At 32.2% G+C, this 17,469-nt stretch overlaps 4 protein-coding genes and 1 long non-coding RNA gene across 9 annotated transcripts; 3 read left to right on the top strand and 2 right to left on the bottom strand.

Moving 5' to 3' along the window:
* Positions 1–468: 468 nt before the first annotated feature.
* On the bottom strand, positions 469–6,624 carry Abcd1 (ATP binding cassette subfamily D). Of its 3 annotated transcripts, XM_015927340.3 has the most exons (6): positions 6,134–6,624; positions 5,634–5,979; positions 3,745–5,252; positions 3,419–3,679; positions 2,810–3,186; positions 469–1,460 (listed from the first exon to the last, which is right to left on the bottom strand). In XM_015927340.3, exons 3-6 carry the CDS (start codon positions 5,167–5,169, stop codon positions 1,034–1,036), a joined length of 2,490 nt encoding a protein of 829 aa, XP_015782826.2. In that variant the 5' UTR covers positions 5,170–5,252; positions 5,634–5,979; positions 6,134–6,624; the 3' UTR covers positions 469–1,033. The 3 variants fall into 3 exon arrangements, with proteins under 3 accessions (XP_015782826.2, XP_015782825.2, XP_015782827.2); XM_015927339.3 differs by lacking the exon at positions 6,134–6,624 and having other exon boundaries at positions 5,634–6,074; XM_015927341.3 differs by lacking the exons at positions 5,634–5,979; positions 6,134–6,624 and adding an exon at positions 5,482–5,631.
* A 1,291-nt stretch (positions 6,625–7,915) lies between these two features.
* On the bottom strand, positions 7,916–8,855 carry LOC112538639 (uncharacterized). Its single transcript, XR_003081884.2, has 3 exons — positions 8,724–8,855; positions 8,284–8,657; positions 7,916–8,179 (listed from the first exon to the last, which is right to left on the bottom strand). It is a non-coding gene; the product is annotated as an uncharacterized LOC112538639 (long non-coding RNA).
* LOC107360195 (cytochrome P450 4C1-like) lies at positions 7,926–10,086 on the top strand. The gene is made up of 4 exons (XM_015926813.3): positions 7,926–8,196; positions 8,261–8,367; positions 8,762–9,407; positions 9,513–10,086. Exons 1-4 carry the CDS (start codon positions 7,974–7,976, stop codon positions 10,058–10,060), a joined length of 1,524 nt encoding a protein of 507 aa, XP_015782299.3. The 5' UTR covers positions 7,926–7,973; the 3' UTR covers positions 10,061–10,086.
* A 1,291-nt stretch (positions 10,087–11,377) lies between these two features.
* On the top strand, positions 11,378–13,608 carry LOC107360194 (cytochrome P450 4C1-like). Of its 2 annotated transcripts, none has more exons than XM_089267639.1 (4): positions 11,378–11,719; positions 11,957–12,072; positions 12,297–12,939; positions 13,033–13,608. In XM_089267639.1, the coding sequence occupies exons 1-4, from the start codon at positions 11,494–11,496 to the stop codon at positions 13,578–13,580; spliced, it is 1,533 nt and encodes a 510-aa protein (XP_089123765.1). In that variant the 5' UTR covers positions 11,378–11,493; the 3' UTR covers positions 13,581–13,608. The 2 variants fall into 2 exon arrangements, with proteins under 2 accessions (XP_089123765.1, XP_015782297.2); XM_015926811.3 differs by having other exon boundaries at positions 12,294–12,939.
* Positions 13,609–14,931: 1,323 nt separating this feature from the next.
* LOC149094248 (cytochrome P450 4V2-like) lies at positions 14,932–17,015 on the top strand. 2 transcript variants are annotated; one of them, XM_089267638.1, is made up of 5 exons: positions 14,932–15,294; positions 15,358–15,473; positions 15,570–15,777; positions 15,859–16,212; positions 16,281–17,015. In XM_089267638.1, the coding sequence occupies exons 1-5, from the start codon at positions 15,072–15,074 to the stop codon at positions 16,814–16,816; spliced, it is 1,437 nt and encodes a 478-aa protein (XP_089123764.1). In that variant the 5' UTR covers positions 14,932–15,071; the 3' UTR covers positions 16,817–17,015. The 2 variants fall into 2 exon arrangements, with proteins under 2 accessions (XP_089123764.1, XP_089123763.1); XM_089267637.1 differs by having other exon boundaries at positions 14,933–15,294; positions 15,570–16,212.
* Positions 17,016–17,469: the final 454 nt, after the last annotated feature.

The raw sequence follows: 17,469 nt of genomic DNA, 5'->3' as shown, positions 1-17,469 counted from the left end.
GTAAAAGAAAGAGATTAAATGCAGTAAATTGTATTACAGCTTGACGCGATCCATTCAGATGAGCAAAATTAAATCCATCTTTTAATTGGATAACCTTTGTTTACTTGCAACTGTAAGTAGATTAACAGTTATTTGCATCAACTATGAGCAAATCTGTCTTCTTTTAACATCTTTATCAACAAAATATTAATAGCTATTAATGAGTTTAAAGGCTCAGAATATCAGCTCAAGGGAATGAATAAAAATTAACTCGATAAGAAAATAATTCCAATTCAAATTGATCAGAAATCTTGCTTTTTAATGTGATCAACCAAATGACCAAATGATGTTTGGTCATTCAATTTAACTAAATCAACTCATATAAAAGTAATCACATAATCATAAATCAATGTATTAGGAGGTAATTGGATTTGCTCTGAAAACAAATCAGCAAAGAGAGGATCAATCCAAAAATGAGTGAAAATGATATTTAAAAGTATATTTTTTATTTCAATTGACAGGGTCAAAATTTTGGTATTTTTACATTAAAATAATATAGTTGATATAAAATAGAGTTTAGGTGATAAAATATGAGTAAAAAATAAGATGCTATTATAAAATAATCTTTTCCTTTTTTGTGATAAATCATCTTAAAAATTACCGTTAACAGTAATAGTTGAATTATAACGCAAGTCATTTGATTAACTTCAAGTATAAGTGAAAAGGTTTGTTTACAAAATTGCGAATTTAGCTTGTAATGACCAAAAATTAGATTGCTTAGTAAATGGTTAATTGTGCTCATTGATTGAGCATCACTCTTGTATCACAGATTTCAAGGCAATTGTGTGAAAATGTTTTTTTTTGTTGACAATCAATTTGCCATCATTTTGTCTCCATTAATTTGATCCATAAAAATATTTCAATCGGAGTCAAAATCGTTTTTGATTATATTTTGGTAATAAGCTTCAATCTTTTCCAAACTCAACATAACACAAGGTTCATCCTTTAACTTCATCTTTTTACAATTTACCGAGTCGCCCTTTTGACCATCGATTCAATCGCTCATAGTGCTTTCAGGTTGTGATTGAGAATCAAATACATCTGATTTGGGTGATCCAGGCCTCTCTTCATCAGATGATCCTGATGAACTTGACTTTTCTCTCGCTAGTATTTCCGAGTTTTCACCCAAAATTGAACAAAGCTCAACTAAACGGCGTTGAATGTTGGGCACACCGTCCAATTGTTCCTCGAGCTTTTGTTTTTCCTCTCGTAAAGTTAATCGAGCATTTGTATCTAATGGTTCCAATCTCCAACCACCGGATCCATCAAATTGTAATAAATGAGTGTGAAATTTCCAGAGAGAAGGTCGATGAGTGATTGTAATCAAATTGATTCCATAATCTTTTGTTAATTGGTACATTTTGCTTTCAACATCGATAGATACAGCACTGGTACATTCATCAAGCAAGGCATATTTAGGTCTGTAAATAAAAATGAGATATTCATTAATTTCATTGTTAATTGTATTTACTCGTTCAAGATTATCACTAAGATATAGCAATGTATTAACAAAACCTAATAATCAATTTACGGAAATAAATAAAGAAAAGTAGAGCAAAGGTTTGTATCAAAAGTTAAAGTACTTGAATAATAACATCGATACATGGTTTAATCTCAGAGCTTAATCCGCCAAGATTTAAGGATTGATCAATATTTTCTTGAAATTTATGCATTGAAAAATTATTGAACATTCATTAAAAAACATGATCAGCAATTTCAAACCGATTGCTCAACAATTCCCTGATTCATGTCGATTTTTGTGATAAAGTAAAACTTTAATCACGTAAGGTGGCAAATTAAGTTGGCAGCTTAAAAAAGACTCATCTAATTAAATGAGAAATGAGTATAATCAGTCAAGTTTAACGATGAAAAGCAGATCAAAAATAATGATTTTAGTTGATGAGCTTTGTTCTGGATCATTAAACTGTTAGAGTTTTGTCAATAATGATTTAACTTGTTGACTTTTCTCAACTCACACAGATCATTGATACAATGATTCAAGACTTTCAACTCATTTTATGAAACCAAAGAAATGATAAAAGGGAAAAAGAGAAACATTCAAAGAGTTGTCAACAACTGGTTTTGATAAAACATGAAAAGTGCTACAAAAGAAACTGATTAACAGAATCAAGGATCAATTCGGTCCAATGATCACAGTTGAAACGCTAAATGTTATCAACTTGAATCTGCAGCCTAATAAAAACGTAATATTTAGGGTAACAATTGTTGCCATCAACGATGTTATTAAGTATTCTGATTCTTTTCCACAACCAGAATACCGTTTTGTTCATTAATTTGTTCAACAGGTTTTGTGATGAATGGTTAAAGTACAAGTTGACCTTGTGATATTCCTTCATGTTCATCATGATTTTGAAAAAATGAAAAAAGCTAATTGTAGGTTAGACAACTGAAGACATGTTTTAGACTCGAGGTCCCAAAGAGACCAAGAGGAACCAATACAATGTTTCAGATTAGAGAAAAGTTTACCACCAAGAATTTTCAGATTATCTTGCTCAATGAAAAGGAAAAGGCAAAGGAAAATGAAAATAATGATGATAAATATGTCGATGTGATGGGAATTTCAACAATAACTAATCTAGAAATGGATAAAATGAAATAGCAATGAAGTAACATTGCGAAAGGAACAAATTCCAAAACCAGCAAAATCTTGGAATCTTTTTCCCTGTGTATGAGGAAATGGGTTGAAATGCTTTTATAGCTGTAATCGTTTGACGAATAAGATTGTAAATAACAAATGTTCAGTGTTTACCTATGATAAAACAGACGAGCGACCCCAATCCGTTGTTTCTCTCCGCCTGATAGAGTATCCTTCCAATCAGCTCTTCTATCCCAACTTTCATCTTTCCTTATTAAATAGTCGAGATGAACTTGGCTTAGGATTTTCTCTAAATCCAAATCAGTGATTCCTTTTCGTTTCATATCTTCAATACAATCAGGGTAAATTACTTGATCACGTAAAGTTCCTAATGACATGTAAGGGCGCTGAGGAATATAAAACATCTCTTTGGTTGAAGGTCTATGGAGTTTACCACCAAAGATTGGCCAAAGACCGGCAAGTATACGAAATAGTGAACTTTTACCACATCCATTTGGCCCAGTAATCAATAAATGCATATCTCTAGTCATCTATAAGAGGAAAGGAAACAAATTGAAACAATTCAAGATAATTTAGACCTCATAATGCACTCATAATCAGTTACCTATCAGCTTAACAAAATAGTATTAATAAAAATATATAATACGATTATCAAATGATTGTTGATTGTAAGTAACTGTTTTCAAGTATTAATGTTGATAAGTCAACCATTGCAAAAATAAATATAATCATGAAAGCAATCCAAAGTTTCTTGAGCATTACCTTGAAAGACAATTTGGGAACTATAACATCGTAATTCGGAGTGATAACAGGTACGTCAGTCAACTCGATGTAATCCTCAACTTGAATAACTATCCCTTTTTGAGCAAGAATACCTTCAGCGGTAAAGCAAACATCAGGTGGAAGGGCTCCTCGTTTCTTAGATGACTCGGTTCCAATTTTTTTATATTTTCCTTGGCTAACTTCTTCGAAGACAGTAAACATACGAGCAACTCGTTTGGTGTAACCGGTTAATTCAATGAGCTTGAAATGAAAAGATAAATGAAGTAAGTTACTTGTATTAGCAGTAATTTAAATTTGATACTTACTTCTTTATAAGAAGACATAAGTCTTTCAGCAGCATCACCGCCAGCAATCAAAATATTTTTAGCAGTAGTCATATATTGTGTACGTTCACTGATATCCTCATGATCATAGCCACCATCGTTTTGCTGAACTCCGTCTTGTTTAGCAAATGAACTTCCTTTGCCGGTCATCACAGGTATTGCTATGTTGACCATTCCAAGGGCACTCCATACGTACTTCATCAGAAATTGTTCAAACATAATGTACCAAAGTCTTTGATTATATATCACATTCATTTGTTGAGCCAATGCTTTATAAGCTCGCTGGACAACATTCAATTCAATCAGATGTCCACCATAGAAAGCAATTTCCTCGGCATTGGTAATAACTCTTGCATGGACCGATCGAAGGAAACCTTTTCTTCGAGCTTCTTCCGAAACTAGGGAACCAAATTTGGGTGAAATCCAGCGTAATATACCGTGAGTTGAAATGATGGCGACAGCGTTCATCAACTGACCATATCCTCCATAGCGACCATAGGATCCCATTTGTTGAGACATTTTAAGCAGAGTGTAAGTGATTAAGAATAGATCAAGTAATGGTTTGGTTACAGACGAGTAAAGATGAGCACAGTGTTGACTAAAACTGATGATATCGTCTGTTAAACAATGGTCAGGATTTTCAAGTCGACCATCAAGATTAGAAACAGCATAGTATGTTTGATTTTTGAAATACAACTCATAACCATAACGAACTAATCGTGTTCGGAAAGCGAGAGCTAACTGGTTTTCCAAAAAACGAATAGAACTATTGATGAATGTCGCTGGTACTGCAATCAGGAGCCATTTTGTCAGCATGGATGCAAAATTGACAACATCTCGACGGACAATGTATTTGACCACTTGACCTTCTAGGTTAGCAACAAAGATTGATAGAAATGTTCTTGACACCAAAGACATTGTGTGCAGTAAAAGTAATGCAACTTCCACAGTTCTCACTCCTGGTACCATTATGCGTATTAATTTAACTAATTGTATAATAAAGGTCACATTGAAACCGGTAAGAGCTTGAAATTGTCTTAAACTTTTTACAATAGTGTCCATGACAATGTCTAAAATTGAACCATCGCGAATACCAAAATTGGTATAATCTTCAGACGGCTTTGACTTTTCATTCTGAGATTTGGTAGACGGTCGATAACTAATTGAATTTAATAAATCTTGATCCTTGACTGTTCCATCATCATTGAAACTATCTAGTCCTGTAATCTTCTCTTGAATGAATTGGGCTTTGGCTTGACATGATGAGACCAATTTAGATACCACTGGTGTACCAAATTTGTAGAAATACAAAGCAAAGATTAATCCCGATGCAACTCGGGTGAATTGGTGGTGTGGTATTGTATGGTTATCACTAAACTCTCTTAATTTAGACAGGACAGCCGACATGATGAATTAAATCTACACTTTTTTATATTTTAAAATGAATAAACCAATTGACAGATGAGTATTGGACAGTGACGTTTGGAAATCTGCAAGTAGATAAGAAAATTAGATTAAAAAATTAATAAGGTTATAATATTTGATATCTGATCAACATTTAAAAGAAAATATTGAAATAATCATGAGTTTAAAATAATTTGATTAAAGTGTAAATTGATGAGAAACGCCTAAAATCAGCTGATTGCATGTGTAACGTCTAGTTTCAAGCTGATGCATGTATGCCGATTTTTGAGTAAAACACATGATAACTGACTATACCAGTTTGTTGTGCATGTTTAGTTGGTTAAATTATAATCACTAAATGAAACGGTTAATAAGTGGTCTTGTTTGGGAACATCAAAATGAAAAGCACAGTTAAGTGAAATAATTTTAAAAATAGCGTTAACCCTGTTAACACTAAAAATACTTACAAGTATGCAATGCAACAGATTAGATTGAGCAGAAAATTTGGTTGAACACATGTGAATAAGGATAACGCCTTGTCCAAGCAATGGAGTTACAAGTGTTACCCAATCAACGGTTTAAAGGCTTTACGGTAATTGCTAGTGAAATAATGAAAACATATTTAAAATTATCCAATTTTGATTGTTAAAAAAGGTTACGTTGAGAAGATTAAAATAGCATTTAGCAAAAGTTGAAAGATGTAAAACACAACAAATCACACTTTATAGATGAAACAAAAGGCAGAAGCGGTGTTGATATAATGATTTTGACGATGACGTTGAGTTGCGAGAAAACATGGAAGACATTAAATAACTGAAATGAAAAAGAATATGATTATTTTGAAAAAGTAAAATACAAAATAGGTACAAAAATAAATAGGAATGAGTTGTTGTCGAGTCTTTGATTTGGATAGATTGTAACTCAGAAAACAGGTTTGGCGAGAAGAGAAGATTGGAGAGATACCTACATTTTTTGTTTTTAAACTGTCTTCTTCTTCTTCTTCTTCCCTCTCTTTCAATCAATTAGCTTTGTTAGCTTGAATTGAACTGTTTCTGCTGACGCAAACACGATTCACTATTCAATACAATATTTGTGTAGACACTATCAAGTCATTCTTGGTTCACTCTGTTGTTTCGTTTGTTGAATAACAACATTTCAATATATGATTGATCCAGATTACTATTCAAACCACCAAATAAACGTCTTCATTTCATTAACAACACAAAACTTGACGCTTGATTGTTCAAATTTAATTGTCATTTAACATGTTTAACAAGAACATTTAAAAGTGTAAAATCAATTTTCACTTGATAACAATAAATAGGATTTATAAGTTTTCGTACACATAGCATATTAAATTGCATAATAGATGGCGGCACAAACTTCAATCCATTTATATGCAGCTTTTAAACAAGAAAAATAAGAAACTTGACAAATAATCAACAATCAACAATTAAATCAATGAAAGCAAGAGTTTGACTTTTTGTTTTCCATTCAATATCAATATTTCCCTTCAATTATTACAGCATAATTGTAAATCTCAAGTAATATTGACCTTTCTAAAGGTGTATTTTGAGTTCATTTTAAGGTTAATCATTGATAAGATAATCAAGAGGTCTACAGATTCTCAAGATCAATGTTATTTACATTGATGAAGATAGTAAAACATGAAAATGAAATTGATTTCTCAGTACTTAAAGAGGACTTAATCATTTCTGTTGAGCGAAAAGAGTATTTCAATTCTAGGACTAAACAAAATCCTCTTACGACTATTTTATCATCAGTCGAGCTCAAGAATGGTAAAGGTCTAAGACTTAATTTTTGATAGATGAACTTCAATGCTCTGAATAGCTGTGAAGCTGGATTGTTCACCCAAAAAAATGTGCAATGTCGTTGCTTGCGTGTAAGCAAAATCATAATTTTAAAGGTTTCCATAGAAGTGAATAACAATGAATTGGCTTTTTATCGTTCTAACCATTTGTGAAACGAAAGGTTTGACCAAAATTAATATCTGACCCATAAAAGAAACATTTGCTCAAAAAGTTGAAAATTTTTGTTCAACCTGAAGACCTTCTTTGCTTATAAAGTTTGTCACTTTACTTTTATGCGAGCCTTTAAGTAAATTTCCGTAGAAACTTCAGTATTTTTGGAAACCTTGCCACTGAATCCAAGCATTTACCTAATCAATAGCAACGATCAATCAATCAAATCTGTTTCGAAGAAGGCAAAAACTTCAAAATCGAACAAACCGTTCAATATTACACCAAAAAAGTCCACAGAACCCAATCGGCCACTTTATATGTTCTGATGTTCACACTACACAAGATATAACGCAATTTTGAATGTTAGATAAAAGTTTGAGGAAAAAAATGCAAATCAAAAGTAATTTTGGACAAAACATTAACACATATTGTCTTTATAAAATCCATAACATTCAATGCCCAAAGGCCAATCATAACGATCCATCATTAAGAATGATTATTTACAATGTAATTCATTAAAAATAGATGGAAACAATTTTATAAAATGTAATTCCTCATGACATTGTGACAAAACAAGTCAATTAATTCATATTACAGTAATTTTCGATTGAAAAGACCAAGCATTCACAATGAGCCACCAGTTTTTACATTGAAAAGACTTCACACCAATGTGTGAAATTTAAATTTTATTGCTTTTGACAATGAAGAGACAGTTTTAGACAGTAAGTTTGTAAGTTGAGTAAAGAAACCATAAACTTCTTATTAACTTTGTTCTGATGAAAATTACAGTTACAGGTTGGACTGAATTGGTTACCAGAATTTACAATGTCTTATATTGGACTGTTTAGTGTTGATTCATTGAAGTTGCTTTTGTTTTCAATAATTTCATATTTTATTTATGTTCATCTATTGAAACCTTTATTACATTATATTTATATTGTTATTCATTATCATGGATTCCATTATCAGCCAAAAAATTTCTTCCTGGGACATTGGAAGGAGATTTGGCCAAATTTTCCGTTTCCTATTGACTTGGAAAATTTTTCAAGTAAGTAATCGAACAATAAGAATCACTTAAAATCATAACAATTTAAATGTTTCATGTTTTCCAGAAAATTTGACCGAATTTACTTACAGAGCTATTGGTTCTAATCCACTTCAAATTTTATGGATCTCGATTTTTCCAGTTGTCTTTGCTTTTGGCCATGAAGCGGTAGAGGTAAAGTGAACATCAATCATTTAAATTGGCTTTTTATCCAATAATTTAATCTTACTCGGCTCGAATATTTATGTTCTAATTGTTGGGTCCAAACAGAAGTAATTGTGAATTTTAGTACTTCTGAACCAGATATTGTTATTAGTTACCAGATATTTATTACACAGAAAATAGCAAAGTTGAAAATTCAGGGTAAGTACCGCTATAGCATTATAAGTGATTTGGCTTATAAGCTTTTTTGCCAACGCATTTACTCCCGTTCATTGGGCTCATTATCAGATGAAATAAAATAACTATTGAATGAAACAGTATGAGCTCCAGCATGAGTAACCGAGTTTACATGTGGACTGTTAACTTACCTTTTGTTTTCAATTTATTTATTGCCTAAATTGTTTAGTTAGTCTTGCACAAAAAAAATTTGAAGAAACCGAAAGCTTATACATTTATTGGCATAGGAGATGGACTGTTAGCTTCAGAACCTGAAGTTTGGAAGGTTCGAAGGAAGCTGATTGAACCTTTCTTCACGACTAAAAAGATGAGAGACCATGCTAAACACATGTATGAAGAGGTTAAATCATTTGGTCAACAATTGGATGGTGAAGTTGGTAAACCCGTTGACTTGGTTCATCAAATACACACAAGTACTTTGAACATCATTTTAAAGGCCACTGCAAGTATTCCTTTAGATGATTTAAGCGAAGATAAAGAAAGATATGTCGAACTAGTTAACAAAGTGGAAAAAAATGCTGTTAAACGAGTTGTGAACCCATTTTATCAACTTGATTGGATGTTCAAGTTATTCAAGTTTAGTCAAGTTTATTATAAAACCATTAAAAATTTCGAGAAAGCTACAGATAAAATATTAAGCCGAAGAAAACAACTGTTAAAGAGTTCACCCTCGAATGAAACAGAAAACCAGGATTTCGTTGATTTACTTGAAGGTAAAGTCGAGAGACAAGGACTGTACAATGAACTGGTAACTCTTATTGGAGCTGGACATGAAACAACAGCAGTCGCTTTACGCTGGCTTTTATTCAATCTCGGTAAGGTTTTGATCTGTTATTGAATTGAAACCATTTGCTGTTCAATTTTCTTCAAAGTCTTGAGTATTTTAGTTTAAAATAATTGTTTCTAAATTTATCTTTCAGGCAATCATTTAGATGTACAAGAAAAACTGTATCAAGAGATCAGTGAAGTTTTTCTCGGTGATACACCATTGAATGATACGGATAAAATCAAAGAATGCATTTATCTCGATCAATGCGTAAAAGAGTCACTTCGCTTGAATCCAACCGTAGTGGGTGTTTCGAGAGAACTTGAAGAGGACATAATCCTAAATGATACAAAACTAATCAAAGGTTCAATTTGCGGTGTAGCATCTCTAGCAGTTCATCACGACCCAAATGTTTATCCCAACCCAACAAAATATGATCCTGATAGATGGAGTCCTGAAAATGCCTCTAAAATACATAAAACAGCTTTTATACCTTTTGGTTATGGACCACGAATCTGTATTGGATACCGATATGCAATGTTAGAGCTCAAGATTTATACAGCTCAAATCATTCGTAAATTTAGTTTAAGATCAACTCGACCGCATGGAAGTGTTTCAATGCTGTATGAAGTTACTTTTCAGCCATCCTTGCCTTTGGAAATAATAATGACACCAAGAAATAACAATCAATCAAATTTGTAAAATTAAAGCTTAAGTTAAAATAAATTTGGATCGTTCAAAAATCTTTCCTTTTCTATCTTAATTTTTAAAGAAATCCATGTAACATTGTAAGGCCATTTAATAATATTTATTAATAATAATCATTTAGCGGACAATATTTTCATTGAATTCACTAAAATTTAGTTAAGCTAATAATTAAATAAGCACTAGGTACAATTGTCCAAGCACCAGTTCCAGTCACTTTCATGTTACCACATTGGAGTCATAATTCCAACTCCACTCAATAATCCTTTAGTTAAAATGCAGAGTTAGTTTTGCCCTTCTGACCATTGTTGAGAATAAGAAATAAGACAGAGAAATAGACAGAATAAAGAAAGATGAGAATAATTTCGACAATTTAAACACTTAATGTTTGAATGTTACATCCATAATTTTTAATTCAAATTCATTCCGAGTGCTTCTTCGTGATCTTTCATTATCCTTAGAATATGCTTTCATTATCAATTTAATGCAAAAAACAGTTTCAAGCCTTCCTTGCATGTGATTAACATATGCATATGTTAGTAGTTTTCCTGTTGGGAGAATGGCCTGATTCAAGGCGATAAGTTCGAGTCAGGAGGTCGATTCAAGTGTGATATGGTTAATACTGCACGCTATTAATTGAGAGTTTGCTTAATCAATAACCATTTAATTACTGAATGCACAAATTGCTTGAATTTTTCTTATTTTTGTTGATTGATCCATGAAAAGTTGAGCCATTCGCCAGCTCCTGAAAAAGTTCTATTGATGTTTTATAATACAAAAGATTTTATGATAATTTTGCAATCAATTTCAAATTCTTGATGAATTAGTGACTTGATCGAGCTTAAAATCATTGATGTAGCTCGAACTCTTGTGAAAACACTTTCAAAAAATAATGCTTAACCGCCTTATCATAGACTGAGGAATCATAAGTTCATGAATAAACATATAATTCTACAGTTTATTGCATAGAGGTCAACACAAAATGATTAAAAATCAGAAGAACTGTTCAAAGTTATCTTTCAAAGTCCACAGAACCAATCGGCCACTTTATATGTGCTGATGTTCACACTACACAAGATATAACGCAATTTTGAATGTTAGATAAAAGTTTGAGGAAAAAAATGCAAATTAAAAGTAATTTTGGACAAAACATTAACGAATATTGTCTTTCTAAAATCCATAACATTCAATGCCCAAAGGCCAATCATAACGATCCATTATTAAGAATCATTATTTACAATGTAATTCATTAACAATAGAGGGAAACATTTTATAAAATGTAATATCCTGATGACATTGTGACAAAACAAGTCAATTAATTCATATTGAGTTGAGTAGTGAAACCATAAACTTCTTATTAACTTTGTTCTGATAAAAATTACAGTTACAGGTTGGACTGAACAATTTGCATTTTGCACTTTGGATTTGCAATGGATTTTTACAGTGGACTGTTTAGTGTTGGTTCATTGAAAGTGCTTTTGTTTTTAGTAGTTTCATATTTCGTTTATGTTTATCTATTGAAACCTGCCCTTCATTATATTTATATTGTTATTCATTATCATGGATTCCATTATCAACCAAAAAGTTTTCTTCTCGGACATGTGAAGCAAATTTGGCCAAATTTTCCGTTCCCTATTGAAATGAAGACGGTTGCAGGTAAGTAATTAAATTAAGTTGCATCTCTCCGAATCATTTTGATTCAACTTCGCCAATCTTTATAAGTTATTTCGATAAGAGCTAATGTTCAAAGTTATTAGAGATAAAAGTTCAAATTTTCCTGGTTAAACGCTTGAACTCTTATATTGAAATATTATCTCTTAGCAGCTTCAAAGATTGGCAAAATTGGAACATGAACTTCCAAAATAATAATTTGAATGACTTCATATTTTTCAGGAAATTTATACGAAAAGATGCTTAAAATTGTCGGTCCTAATCCAAGTCGATCTTTATCAGTTTTATGGATTTCCATTTTTCCAGTCGTCTTTGCTTCGGGTCATGAAGTAGTAGAGGTAAATTGAATAATCAATTATGAAATACATGAGTCGATGGATGCGAACCGCTAGTTATTTCAGCTGATATTTTAGGTCATTTGCACTAGCTATTTGAATGGACTGATTAACAGTCCCCACGAAAACTAACTAATTACCTAATGAATAAATTACTTTTTTCATTTAATTAAGGCATCGAGTTGATTTATCTTTGATTTTCTCCTTGTTCATCATATAAATAGAAGATATTGCACCGGACAAACCTGAAGAGGCCACATTTTTGTAAATTTCTTGGCCTAGGAGATGGATTGATATCTTCAGAACCTGATGTTTGGAAGGTTCGAAGGAAGTTGATTGAACCTTTTTTCACGACTAAAAAGATGAGAGACCATGCTAAACACATGTATGAAGAGGTTAAATCATTTGGTCAACAATTGGATAAGGAAGTTGATAAACCCGTTGACTTGGTTCATCAAATACACACAAGTACTTTGAACATCATTTTAAAAACTAGTGCAAGTATTCCTTTAGAAGATTCAATCGAAGATAAAGAAAGATATGTCGAACTAGTTAGCACAGTGGAAAGAAATGCTGTCAAACGCGCTGCAAACCCACTTTATCAACTTGATTGGATGTTCAAGTTATTTCAGTTTAGTCAAGTTTATTATAAAGCGATCAACAGCACGGTAGAAATTATAAATAAAATGTTTAGGCGAAGAAAGCAACTGTTAAAGGATTCATCATCGAATGAAACAGAAAACCAGGATTTAGTTGGTTTACTTGAAGGTAAAGTGGATGACCAGGGACTTTTAGATGAGTTGATAACGCTTATTGGAGCTGGACATGATACAACTGCAGTCGCTTTACGTTGGAATCTATTCAATATCGGTAAGATTTTGATCAATAATTGGATTAACATGTTGTTTGAAAATTGTGGATTAGTTCAAAATAATTGTTCATCTAATTCATCTTTCATTTTAGGCAATCATTTAGATGTACAAGAGAAACTGTATCAAGAGATTATTCAATTTTTCCCTGATGACACACCGATAGATGATATGGATAAACTGAAAGAGTGCGTTTATCTAGAGCAGGTCATAAAAGAATCACTTCGGTTGAATCCTTCTGTTCCCGGTACTACGAGAGTACTTGAAGAAGATATAATGTTAAATGATGAACGACTTGTCAAAGGTTCAATGGTTAACGTCTCATCTCTAGCAACTCATTACGACCCAAATGTTTATCCCAACCCAACAAAATATGATCCTGATAGATGGAGGCCTGAAAATGCCTCTAAAATACCTAAAACAGCTTTTATACCTTTTGGTTATGGACCACGAATCTGTATTGGATACCGATATGCAATGTTAGAGCTCAAGATTTATACAGCTCAAATTATTCGTAAATTCAGTTTAAGATCAACTCGACCTCATGGAAGTGTTTCAATGCTGTATGAAGTTACTTTTCAGCCATCCTTGCCTTTGGAAATAATAATGACACCAAGAAATAACAATCAATCAAATTTGTAAAACTATTGTGCTAAATTAAATTGTTCATTATACGTTCATTCAAGTTTATGTTATTATAACAGTTGAATGTAAGATTATCATCTAATGAATTAGAATCATTAGTTCTAATAGTTCAATTGATGAATTACTCAATTTTGGTTATTTCTCAGTCTCACAAGTCTCAGTTCTTTGTCTAGTCTTTTGGTTATATTAATATAACAATGTTAAATTGAATTCTGGTGACACCATCTTAAAGTACATTCGATATGCTTACGAACACATTTATTTTCAGAAACAGAGATCTAAAGATTAATAGCTACAAATGTCAAGTAAAGCATGCTTTTAATTTCTACGTCAAAAAATAATTGCTACTAAAGCCCAATTCAAATTAATTTCACATTAGTTTTTTCAATTTAATGGCAAGGTACATCGAATAAGCCTTGAAGCATCAGTAATTTTTCAAAATCCATCGACAGAGAACAGCAATAATAGTCTGAATCTAATCATTGTCATCAACTGTGGAAACTTCACAACAAGAAATATCTGCACTTTCCCTGATGATACACTAGTAGACGATATGGATAAAATAAACCAAAACAATCAAAAATTCATCAAATAATCATTTAGATTGAATCATCGTATTCGCAAAAGTACTTAAAAATTAAAATACAATCACTTTTATTACTCGTTTAACCATTATGACCCAATGGTTATCCCGAATCAGATAAACATTACAATGATAGATGGAGTCCTGAAAACCGAAGCATCTTTTGTACCTTTTGGTTGTGGACAACATATCTGCATTAGATATCGTTATGCAATGGTAGCGTTCAAATTTACTCTCAGCTCAAGTTTTCATTGCAGTCGTAAATTTAGTTTAAGATCAGCTCAAACACATGAAAGCATTCCACTTAAGTCTTTAACATTTGTTGTATACACATAAAACCATTCTAAGATAATTTGAAGAAAGGATTGAATTGAAATTGATTGGACTTGGACGTAATAAATGCAATGCCCAAATCCAAACTATGCGACTTTGATAACTCAAAGTTTCCTTGATGAACAAAAGTATCGAGAATTGGAAGTTGCTTTTTTGTCAATTTCATTCAATTACAAGCGTTTAATATATTCTAATAGATTTTACATTTACTATTCTAAAGATTATTTGCAAAAAGGATTGACGAGCAATAAAAAATTAAGGTGAAATTTTATGAAATTTACTGAAATAATATAACAATATTAACATATATGTGAGATGAAGGACTCAAACCATGATAAACTGTGGTTTATTGAATTGATAGCTATCAATTCACAGAAAGACGTGAACAATACTGAAAATAGAAGGAAAATTTTCGCATTTTCAGAGTTTTCCAACAAATTTGGTTAATCGATTGAAAGTCAGATAAACAGTGAAACTGTAAACTTGAGTTCATTTGATAGTTCTTGTTACTCCAAAGCTACATTTGTAATTTGACTATTAATATTGAAAAATAGTTAACCCTTAAACTTACAATGGTTGATATTGGATTGTTAAGTCTCCAAACACTGAAACTGTTTTTGTTTTCGGCAACTTTGTATTACATTTATGTTTACCTATTGAAGCCCGCTCTAAATTTTGTTTATATGGTCATTCATTATCATGGGTTTCCATCTTATCAGAAAAACTTTCTTCTTGGACATTTGAAGCACTTTTGGACAAACTTTCCATTCCCAAACGACGCTGCAAGTGTTTCAAGTAAGTTATCAATTTTACAATCAAATTTCAACACAATCATGATTGAAATGTTTTACTATTCAGAAAATGTGTACGAAGCGGTCAATAAGATTGTTGCTCATAACCCAGATGAATCGCTATCAGTTGCATGGATTTCAATCTATCCAGTTATAATACTTACGGGTCATGAAGCAGTAGAGGTAAAGTGAAACATAATTTTAAAGAATTGACATGTTCGTCGATTACTTGATTATTTATTGATTCATAATTAAGGTGGAAAACTTTTCTTATATTAGATTCTGCTGGACAAGAAAAATTTGAAGAAACCTCATTTTTACAAGTTTATGGGCCTAGGAGATGGACTGATACCTTCAGACCCTGAAATTTGGAAGGTTCGAAGGAAGTTGATTGAACCTTTCTTCTCGACTAAAAAGATGAAAGATCATGCTGAGAACATGTATCAAGAGATGGAATCATTTGGTCAACGATTGCATGATGAAGTTGGTAAGCCCATTGACTTGGTTCATCAAATACATACAAGTACATTGAACATCATTTTAAAGTCTGCTACAAGCATTCCTTTAGATGATTCAATGGAAGATAAAAAGAAATTTACCAAATTAGTGGATAAAATCGAACCCAACCTTTGTCGAAGAGGAACAAATCCTTTTTACTATTTTGATTGGCTTTTCAAGTTTTTCGAGTTTGGCCGAGCTTATAATAAAACCAATGATATGATCGCAGAGTTTATAAACCATATATTGACTCAAAGAATGGAAATATTCGAGAATGCCCTCAATGAACCAGAGAATCAGGATTTCATTCATTTACTCGAAGACAAAATCGACGAACAAGGAATTCACAATGAACTGCTAACTCTTATCATAGCTGGACATGAAACGACAGCAGTGGCTTTACGTTGGATCTTATTCAATCTCGGTAACATTCCCTTCTTCATTTCAACCCTAATTGCGTCTAATTGTCTCTAAATTCATCTTTTCTTTCAGGCAATCATTTAGATGTACAGGAAAAACTGTACAAAGAGATTATTCAATTTTTCCCTGATGATGCACCGATAGATGATATGGATAAAATCAAACAGTGCAATTATCTTGATCAATGCGTAAAAGAATCACTTCGATTGAATCCTCCAGTCTATGGTATTGCAAGAGTACTCGAAGAGGATATCATGGTAAAGGATAAAAGACTCATCAAAGGTTCGGTTGTTGGTGTCATGATTGAAGCAACTCATCGCGACCCAAAAGTTTATCCCAATCCCAAAAAATACGATCCTGATCGATGGAACCCTGAAAATGCATCAAAAATACCGAAAGCAGCTTTTATACCTTTTGGTTACGGACCTCGATCCTGCATTGGATATCGCTATGCAATGATAGAACTAAAGATTTACACAATTCAAATCATTCGTAAATTCAGTTTAAGATCGACTCGACCACACGGAAGCATTCCACTAAAAGCTGATATTACTTTGAGACCAGTTGAACCTTTGGAGATAATAATGAAACCAAGAAACCACAACTGAACTCGTAAATTGAACCGGTTTTTTGGTTTTTTGGTTATAAATTGATTGCAAAGATATTTAGTTGGTAAAGGGTCAAAACAGAGAAGGTCAATAAAGCGAAAAGAGGTTTAACTTGAAATTTTAAGCTCTTCATTTTTAATCGGTTTTCTATTGATATTTCAATGAATTTACTAAATAAAAACTCATTTATGGCCATTGACCATTCAACTTTCGTCGCTTTTTTCACGTTTATGCTTTTTCAATATTATCTTTTCATTGCAATTGTTCAATCATGTCTGATAATTTTCGCTTTGTGAATTCAAACAAAGGTGCTAAACTTTTAGTGCTCGACAATTATATTCATCGTCGGACTAAACTTCAAGATAAAAGTCGTATTGGACGTGTGTTCGAGCGGATTGCAAAGGCAAAGTTAATTTATTTTGTGACACAATAACATCAAAATCTGAACATAGTCATGAACCTGATTCAGTAAAATTAATTGCAATTGAGCAGAAGAATGCAGCCAAACTTTTGGCTAAACAACAAAACTATTGTAATATAAAAACAACATATATTGAGGCATCTAATCATGTTTTATCGACGCTACATCAGACATCAAGGCTGTCGTGCAGGTTCAATAAATACCCAGAGGGCGATTGAAGATTCAGATTAGT

This window comes from Tetranychus urticae, chromosome 2, assembly GCF_039701765.1.
Source record: "Tetranychus urticae isolate SD_2017Ah chromosome 2, NJAU_TeUrti_SD_1.0, whole genome shotgun sequence".
NCBI classification, from domain to species: domain Eukaryota; kingdom Metazoa; phylum Arthropoda; class Arachnida; order Trombidiformes; family Tetranychidae; genus Tetranychus; species Tetranychus urticae.
Note: the sequence above shows the minus strand (reverse complement) of the source record. Positions and strands in the feature narration are given on the sequence as shown.